The following is a 10431-nucleotide window of genomic DNA, read 5'->3' on the forward strand; positions in this document are numbered from 1 at the left end:
CATTCTTCAAACATTTGAGCCTGTTTTGCCGAATAAGTTCTGAACAACAAAATATTACAAACTTCCAATACATGATTAATAAAGTTCTACACAGTAATTAGGGAAAGAGCCATAGTAACATTACAACTTTGATTACAGCTAATTCAGAGTATAACTGTAAAATGTAAATGCACAATGAGATGTGACACACAAACCAGACATGTTTCTATAAATTTTTTTTTTTGTGATTTGGCTAGATTATTATAAATATTTAAATTATAATCTTACCTATTATAGTAACCCCTTCATTAAATACATATTAGCATAATTTTTATTCTACAAGGGAATAATATTTAATCAATTACATTTGTTTTTTTCTTATCTTTACTTAGTTAATTTTTAGTATAAGCACGTGACATATAATAGTGAAAATTAACATTATTTGAGCCAATGTTATAGAAATAAAGTCAATCTAAATTACATAACAATGATTACCTATTTATACCAAATGGTTATTTAATACTCATTTTTGATTTTGCTTTGGTTATATAATCTTTAAATGTTCCAAATGAAGTCGGTGATGATTGTATTTTCTTTATAGAGGTAAAAACCCACAAAAATTTAAAAAAAAGAATAACGGTAGGTTGTGTGAACAAACTTTATTTGAGATAGTAGTTGGTAGCCGAATGTTTGCAATACATGTCACTGTGCAGGGGCACAGTTGGACCAGTGGAGTGGTTCGTCAGGCCGTGCGGGAAGGAGGGGGGGGGGGGGGCAGGCACTAGGGAGGCAACTCTGCGATCTCCGCGGACTGCTCACCGAGTCGGAGCCCGCCCCGGCGACGGACTTTGTCTTGCTCCTGGGCTGGGGGCTCCTCTTCTTGTCCATGCTGAAGTAGCGGCCGCTGAGGCTGGCTGGTTCCGTGGCGATGTGGCGCAGGCCAGAGGGCATCTTCCCCAGGCGTGCGCGTCAGGGGCCGGCCCCGGAGGCTACATCGCCCCCTTCACGCCCAGTCCCGGAGCCTGGCTACGGGATCGCTAGGCCCCCGCCAGACCGCCACGCACGGCAAGAGCTCTCCCGGGGGAAACTACCTGCACCGACAGTTCCGTCAGACGTCGACACAAACGAAACAAAACAGAATAAATGCTCGACCACCGCTGATGAAGTCTGTAGAAGGGAGTTTCTACCGTCGAGGAAGTTATCAAAATGGGTTACGCTGACTCGCGCACCAACTGAAGGAAACTTGACTTGGGTCTGCTATCATCAAGCTTGTCATTTTCATTTAGATTTCCGTGTAAAACACAAATTAGTAAATAACTGAAAGTTTTGCAGATTAATTCAGTGAGAAGCTGAAATTCCCAATCATCTCTAAAAAATACATCAATTTTCCTTCATCAGTGGCCGATATTTTCTCACAAAATTTTTGTTATTTGTTCCTGTGAGCTCCTGTGATTTTGTCTTATATGACAGCTTGTCATTGCAGGCTTATGACTTCAAAAGGTAATGTCAAAATATATTTCCATAGTATATAAGTAAACAGTAATTATATTATACTTGTTTTTAGTTCATACATAATAAATTCTGCTAAGATTAAACATGCATAAATTTATAACATGTATCGACCCTGAAAAAAAACCATTTTTTTTAATATATACAAAATATAAACAATTCTGAAACTTTTTATATTTTAAAGGTATGTATACATCATTTTGTTTCTAATGTATATTGCAGTTTTGTTTTACTTTGTGTTAGAATGCTTTTGGAAATGTAAACTGTAAATATTACAATGCTTCATGTACAAATGACTTGTTCCATAGCCTTATGGTACCTACCATCTTCAAAGGGTTAATGGAATTTACAAATAAATAAATGAATAAACTATCATCAAGAATGAAAACAAAATTATATCTCAACAAGCATTCCTCAGCTTTGGAAAGGAATATTTTAAACATATAATTATTTAACCCGGCAGGGAATCAAATCTCATGCCTCTGACCCACCCACTAGAAAACCACAACCACCGAATCTAACGGTCCAGTCATTGGCACGATGCAAAAGTCAACCTCACAAATACATAAATGAACCCACAAAATTCCAGCGCGTCTAATGGTAATGGTACAATACACTTCATGGGGTAAACATCATGCACTATACATGTTATACAGCCCACAAACTGTACCCATACAGCAGTATACTACACACGGGCAGTGGGGTGAGTAGAGCCAGGCTGACTAACACGTCAGCTACCACAAATGCACAGCCGAGATAAGGCATAAGCCAGGCCAATCCATCATGCTATGACACACCTGTATCGCTGGAAAAGATAATCTGATAAGAAGTAGCCCACGGTTAGAGATCAGATAGAAATGTTAAAGTAGTAAAAATCCTAGTAATATTATAAATGTGAACGTATGTTTTTTAAATGTTCATCCATATTCTAATGAAATTTGGTATAGAAGTCAATTACGTCCTGGAATAGGACACAGGATACTTTTTATAATGCTAATCCTAATGTGAAATGTGAAAGTATGTTTGTTTAAATGTTTGTCCCTCAATCAGGCTCAAACAGGCTGCATGGATTCTAATTACATCGTGGAATAGGACATAGCATGGGCGTATATAAGGGGGGGGGGGGGAGGTTCAGGGGGTCTAGACCCCCCCCCCCCCCTTAGCATACGACATAATTAAAATTAGCAGAATATTGATGACGGATATATAATCTGTGCCACAAAATATGAGTACGCGTCACAACAATGAACTACCTATATATGCTACGTGGACACTGCGCCTTGCACATCCCCCCTCCCGACTTCTGCGCACCATTCATACTGCGCATGCGCCGCACCCGCCTTCTGCGCGACGCACTTACTGCGCATGCGCACAACAGTCGAGTCTCGCGACCTTGATGGAACCACGCGCCATCGCCATCCAACATGTTTTTTCAAGCCATCTTTTGTTGTTTTTAAATATCTACTCTTGAATAAAAATTTATTATGAAACGGTCATCAAACCAAGTATCACTTTTGGATTTTTTTGAAAAAAAGGAGAGAGTGAAATCCCACCTTGAAGAAGTAGACTGACTGTTCGACTGGAAAATCTGTCATCCGAGAAGATTTTCTAGAATTCATCAACGTAGAAGATGTTTCAGCTCAAGCGTTAGCAAAGACTATTATAACGCATCTCTTAAGCTATAATTTGGACATGGATAAATTTATTGGGCAAGGGTTTGATGGTGCTACAGTTATGAGTGGTCGCTTACGAGACGTGAGAACAATTATCGCAGAACAATACCCAAAAGCGCAATTCGTACACTGTGTGGCTCACGTTCTGAATTTGGTTCTAGCGCATTCAAGTGAGGTACCTATGATAAGAAACTGTATCGGAACCATAAAAAGTATAGTAAACTTTTTTTCGTCAATCTCCACTTAGAGACAGTCTTATGAAGAAAATTGCGGATCAAAATAACTCATCTCATTCAATGCTTATCTCTCTTTGCGAGACCGATGGACAGAAAAACATGTGGCTGTTGAGAGATTCGCAGAAATGCTTCCAGTAGCACGCACAGCACTTGAAACACATCAGGATTCTGCTAATATAAATGTCAGCACTGAAGCATACCAACTGCAAACAGCTATGGAAAACAGCCAATTCATCGTGTCATTAGTTGTACTGAGAAAAGTATTTTCATATACAGTAAATCTAAATAAGGCAATGCAAAAGTTCAATGTCGATTTGACCAATATTTGCAGTTATGTAAAAACAATAAAAAATACTTTACAAAATATTCGGAATGAAAACGAGTTCGCGATCCTTTTCGAGCAAGCAAAGAATATCAGTTTAAACGACATAAATGTTCCAAGAACGTCTGGAAGGCAAACTCAGTGCAGTAATGTTCCAGGATAAACTGCTGAGATATATTATTGTCGAAATGTATTTTACCCTTTCATTGACCATGTGATTACAAAACTTGATGCAAGCTTTAAACCACATGAAAAAACAACAGAAGGGATTCAAATGTTTCTGCCTGAGAAGATCAATAAGGATCTAGGATAAGAGAAAGGCTTAAAAAAATAGCACTATTATTTTTGGGAGGAACTGAGGCAAATAATTTTTCAAGTGAGTATGAAATATGGCAGAATCATTGGGAACATATGGCGAAAAAACCATCCACCACACTAGAAAGTCTAGATCAGTGCGAGAATCAATTTTTTCCTACTATAAAAAAGCTGCTCACTATTTTGGCCACACTCTCAGTGTCCACAGCAACCCCAGAAATATGTTTTTCAACCCTAAAGAGGTTAAAAAAACTACTTGAGAAACAGCATGGGAGATGAACGACTAACTGGGCTTGCGTTGATGAGCGTTCATCGTGACATAGTTTCTGAACTGGATTCAGATTAAATCATAAATATGTTGGCATAAGACGTAAAAGGCTAAATTTAATACTTTGAAGTTTTCAATTTTTTAACTTTTTACCTCTAATTTATTATTTTATTTTGAAGGTTTTTTTTATGCCAAATGTTTTAAACGATTGTAGTATTATTTATGTCAAAATGTTTTATGTTGATTGAGCAATACGGAAATAAATAAAAGACAAAGCATCACAAACAAAGATAGAATAAAAATACCTATGTAGTTAAAAAAAACTATTGATATACAATAAAATGTTTATGTTATCTTTCTTCTACTTTGTTACTTTTATTATAGTAAAATGAATTCTTTACGGACATTACTTACAAATTTTATTTTAATGTAATTAAAGTAACTATTGTTTGTATGTAGCTTAATTGTATGTAGCTGAACTAGTGTGTACCCATTTCATGTTTAAGTAATTGTTAAATGACTATGATTTGAGCATTTAAATTTTTAGCTTTTACCCGCGGACACCCGTCATGTGAAAGCTATGGCTACGGCCGTGGGACATAGGATACTTCTTATAATCCTAATCCTAATGCAATTTGCTAAAATTATGTTTGTTTGAATGTTTGTTCCTCAATCAGGCTCAAAAGGCTGCACAGATACCAAAAACATTTTGTTATAGGTATTTGGCCGAAGAGAGATACTTACAAGTTGAGGTTTGAATTGCCAAAGAAACTCCACTTCTATCACATGTACTCAGTTATAAAACATAAAGTTTGACATTTGTAAAATTATCTTTCACAAAATAAAATAAAACAAACAATAAAAACTAAGTTATTCATATGAGCTCATTTTAATTACTTTAAATAATTGAATTTTTTTAACTCCTTGGAGTTATTAGAAGTACATACTGTTTCACAAAACTGGAGTCCAAAGTTGGTGTCCCAGTTCTGTTGCCTAACTTACATGCCCCAAGGTCATGCAATGGTACAAGAATACAAATTAAAGAGCTAGGAAGAAATTTACATAATCAAGGCCCCTATTCTCACTGGTACAGCGAAAAGAAATGAAGTTTTAATTTCTCACATCCTAATAATTTCAATAACAATCTACCATTTCAGTTCAAAATGTTACAGTTTCCTCTAAAGTTAGCATTTTCAATGACAATAAGTCACAAGGCCAAACACTGAAAGCAGCTGGTCTACATTTGGGTCACCATGTCACACTACGTAGGTAGTTCTACAGAATAAAGTCCTAAAAATTTGCAAGTGTTTGCCTAATATAGTATATAGTATAATATTGTATACCAAGATGTATTGAAATTAATGATAATTTTTTACAAATTTTAATGATCTTTTTTTGGTATTTATTTTATTTTAATAGTTTTGTATCCCTCGTAATTTTATTATCATGAAATTTATAGAATAGAAAACATAAACAAAATTCAATTATTTCTTAAGTCTAATTTATCCCTAGCCAAGTAGGCAGGTAATAGCTAGTAGTAATATATAACTTAAAAAGAAATTTAAAAAATTTTAATGTAAGTTAATTACACAGCAACTTTACCAAACAATAAGCCAATGAATGTTATCATTATAAATAAATCCTATGATTGGTGATGTTTTATAATTTTATTTCTCAAGAGCAATATTGTATCTTATTACACCTCAATTTGAGCACAAATTAAATGAAAAATGCATCAGAGATAAGTTTACCTCCTATCGTAAAAACTTTTTTTTTATTATTTTCAATTTAGTAATTATAGCACTAGAAAAAAAATCAGTATTAGCTACTAATTAGTGCTCGAAAAATTACTTAAAATCATAAAAAATTATAGTTGTATTATACATAAAATTTCTAGTAATTACAAGAAAAACAAGATTTAAATTATTTAATACATGCAAAAATTCCAATTACTTATTTTTATATTATAAATTTTGAATTATGTTCTCAAAAAGATAATGGAAAAAAAAATTAATACCTTGTTGGTTCTCTATTCGAACAAAGTAATTCAAAAAATTGTCCCTAAAGAGAATATGATTTTAACCCCCAAAAATCCTAACAATCTTACGAAAACAATTATTTCTACCAAAAACACAAAAGAATTGGAAAATAAACAGAGGGCAATGGAATTCTGCCTACTCTACTGAGATGAGGTTGTTTGTTTGCGTCAGCAGGTTTAATGTGCTGTGGCATTAACAAATTGAAGATCATCTGCACATGTGTACGATAAGTTAAGAAAACTGTAGTCCATACCTAATATATATATATATATATATATATATATATATATATATATATATATATATATATACACACACATATACACATATATATACATACATACATACATATGACTTTGTTGAATTATATGACGTGGCTGCCACCATTTGTTGCTGTCCCATTTGGGTCTGTGTGTATACGTTTTAGAGAACAATAATCGACCATTCTCACAATGTCACAAATTTGTAATATTTATACCGAACATACACGAACGCTGCCTCGGAATGGACTGTTGTGAATGTTAGGTTTGCCGATCCTGTGATTCTCCATGAATAACAACATTAAAAAAAATGGTGACAGCTGCACAATTCATGTGAATTGTAATGTTAACTAAAAATGGTGATTTCTCAAAAACCAGTAGGAATTTAGAAATGCTGCTTTCAAGGTAAACAGTTTTCAAAAAAATAATTTTGTGATTTGTTATTTATTGAATAGCAGCGACATACGAATATTAACAAATGCCTGGCTATAGCATATTAACTGAAAAGTATTATCACATTTAATATAATGTTCTACAGTTTTGTTCTTAGGTTTATGGAACATTGTTGTAAATTTGCAGAAGCTCCAAAATAAAATGAGAATTTTGACAGGCAGTGATAATTACGAAAACATATCAGTTATGCTGAAACTTTTAAAATGGTTAATGTATAATACCTGTGTAAATTTTATATCATCTTAGAACTGATTCATTTAATTAATTTTGATAAAGCTGAAAAATACCTCAGAATTCTAGTGACATTTCATTTGTTGATTGCAAATAAAGCAGGAAATATTTGGCCAAGGTATATGGCAATACAACAGCCTATCTGTGGAAATAATAGAGGAGTGTAATATGTGAAAATACAAGAAGGAACTGAAAATGTATTTGTAGAATCAAAGGAAACACATGCAAACATTTTCCCTCGGTTTTGTCACGGTCAGGATTCGAACTGGACTTCGCGGACGGATGACAGCGCGGCACTTATCAACTATCATCATCCTAATTATATTAAGAATATAAAAACATTGACGATGTCAGACTTACCTGCAAACGTAATCGAAAACGTTGCATATGAGTAAGGTCGACAATAGACATAAACGCGGATAAATACGTTAAACGAACTCTCTTCAAAACTACTGTTCTAGCTAACCGCATACAATGCAGTCATCAATATTTTCAGTCTCCCAGACTCCCTCCCAACGTAAACCCTTCGACTCCCACCCCCAATATATTTTTTTTTATGTAACCTTCTTGCACATAACCATAGAGTCCGAGGATCAATTTATGTGTCGAGTATATAATTAGATTAAATTTTTAGAGGTCATAAGATATTTTTATTATTTATTGTTGATTTTTTGAATTTTTTGAGGGAGAAGGTAGAACACGTAATTTCTTTGTCTACCTGAAGTGCCTGAAGTTGCAGCCTGTTTTGTTGTGACTTATATTTTTTTCGTGTGGAACAATGGGGTTCTTTGATTAATAAATTTCTATAACTTTAATAATATCATCCAATCATTTGTCGAACCACTATCCTTTGGAGGGTAGTGTCGGATTCTGATGTTCTGGACTAATGGAGAAATGAGAAAAATTGAGTATGGTTTTGCCAGGTGCAGTTGTGAAAGGGTCAAGGAGAACGAAAGTTGTCGACCTGCCACCTTCTGCCGAGGAAACGATGATCGAAATGATGTTGGTTGCCTTAGGCATTAACTAGCAGTTATATCAGTGTGCTAGTTCACAGTGCACTAGAGACTACCTTTTTTCAATGCATGACATCACCACGTGGCCAGCAGGAAGCAAGTGTTGGCTACAACAAAGACAAAAATCCTTGAACACTAAGGACATACAAAATAACCACTTGACACGTGGGCTACTAGTATTATATATTTAACAGAAAAAATGCAGTGGCTGCCGTCACCCGACCTCTGTGAAAGGTCCGGGGGGTACCTGACGGGCGCTACGGGCGTCGCGATGCTCTTGTTGTCCGGAGGGGCGCCAGGCTAGCGAGCTGCTAGGCCGTTGGTGTGGGGTCGTGAGTACTCTGCCCCCGCGTGCCTCGCCAGGTACACGGCTTGAATGTAACCTGAATGGTTCTACCTTGACTGTGAAGGCCGCTCGGCCGTGTGGAGGATGGGGAATTACAGAAAATGATATACGAGTTGGCGAGAATACATTTAATTTGGGAGTTTCACCGGGGGTCCATGTGGGTACACGGTACACTCTACAAGTCCGCTCCGCGGTTCAGTCCCGCTACAAAAATTCTCACCAACACTAAACACAACACTACGTGACAATGGTTACCGCGGCAGTCTCGCGGGACGTGGGTCGATGCTCGCTGGAGACAGCCAGCGCCGAAAGTTAACGGGTGCAGGGGGGGGGGGGGGTCGATGAGCGGGCTCCTAAGTTCGGTGAAACACTTACGTGAGTGATACGATCCGCAGCGCGGTATCACGATGAAGACAGTCGGGATAGGCCCGGTTCCGTAAAATACGCGCCGAGTCGACGTGGGCAGCGATGAATTAATAAGAGGTTTTAAATTTAAAGATTTAGTACAGAATAAAATAATCAAAGAAAGAAAACTTGGATGCTGCCCACGGACACACGTCTGTTCCCGGCGCGGAGTGGTTGGAGACTGCCGGACATGGCCGCCTCGCAAGGAAGAGAAACTTTCTCTTCTTTGTGAGTCGGCGTCAAAAAAACTTATATTAATTGAATTTACTCTATGACCAGTTAAAACATGTTCCAGGTGCCCAATTAAAATGTAGCACCTGGTAATTGGGTGCTTAAGGCTTAACAATGGTTTTAATGTATTTAATTATTTAAATTGTGACATCAAGTTGGCGACTGTAAATTTACTAACATATTGTCCCACTGTGAATTGTTTTAGAGGGATTTCTCCTATTCTGACTTGATCATAGTCATGGGCATTTTAATTAAGGCCAGTGACCGCGGTGACTGTTAATGAGGTTTGTTGTCTATTGGGGTCACGCCCGAGGCGCTCGCCTGACTCAATCCGGCTGGGCAAGGGGCGCGCTCCGAAAACGGGATACGGTACTGGCGGTGCGGAGCACGGGCTTAAAGGCCATGGTCGGTACGACGTCATGGCATAACACCATAAGATAAGAACTTCGCCATGTGGTTGGAACAAGATGTGGGTGGGCCTCGAAAGTCCTCGAGCCGTATTAATTGAAAAGAATAGATTTTGCGTTTTGCCTAAATGGTGGCCCTGCAAAGACGAAACAGTAGAGAACATCTTGATGACTGATGCCTAATCATTGAAGTCTGGGTCACAATCAGTGGCGTCTCGTCATGGCAAGCAAGGCAAGCAGTGCTTGCCCAGGCAGTTTCCAGACATTGTATTTTTTAAATAAATATTTTATTCAGAATATTATTTTACTTTGGCTCGTGCAGTTAGGTGTATGTATTTTTTACACAATCTTCTTGGGACCCAATACTGTGCGCTATAAGAAAAGAACTCGTTGACACACAAAACATGCTGTTTTAGAATCGTTGCTAGGTTTAGAAGCGCTGGTAGGACCGCTTTCAGCAGGAAGGCTGCCGCAGTAGTTTCCTTTCGGAAGGGGGGGTGGCATGGTACAAAGGTTCAGGGAGGGGATTGGCTGTATAAACACGTGGTAGAAGCTACGAAGGTAGCGCATTCTTGCCAAACTGAAGCGAACATGGCCGAAGCAGACGGTGGAATTCTTCCACCGACTGCTTCGGCTATGTCTGCTACAGTTTGGCAGGGCAGGTGGCGAGGTTTCGTTTCAGTCGGCGGTCGTCTCTCGGGGCGTGCGCATCTCTCTCGCGGGCTGTTGGCTGGCAGTGCGTGG

The 10431-nt window shown here is 37.5% G+C and overlaps 1 protein-coding gene across 2 annotated transcripts in view; it reads right to left on the reverse strand.

Annotated features, from left to right (window-relative positions):
- LOC134539597 (oxysterol-binding protein-related protein 6-like) overlaps positions 1–7821 on the reverse strand; it is a 52731-nt gene extending 44910 nt beyond the window's left edge. For both annotated transcript variants that reach the window (XM_063381766.1, XM_063381765.1), the window contains exons 1-2: positions 7646–7821; positions 799–1070 (exon numbers count right to left, since the gene is read on the reverse strand). In XM_063381766.1, coding sequence (XP_063237836.1) covers positions 799–930 — 132 coding nt within the window. In that variant the 5' untranslated portion in view covers positions 931–1070; positions 7646–7821. The remainder of the gene's footprint in view (positions 1–798; positions 1071–7645) is intronic.
- Between the last annotated feature and the right edge of the window lie 2610 nt (positions 7822–10431).

This window comes from Bacillus rossius, chromosome 15 (assembly GCF_032445375.1).
Source record: "Bacillus rossius redtenbacheri isolate Brsri chromosome 15, Brsri_v3, whole genome shotgun sequence".
Lineage (NCBI taxonomy): Eukaryota > Metazoa > Arthropoda > Insecta > Phasmatodea > Bacillidae > Bacillus > Bacillus rossius.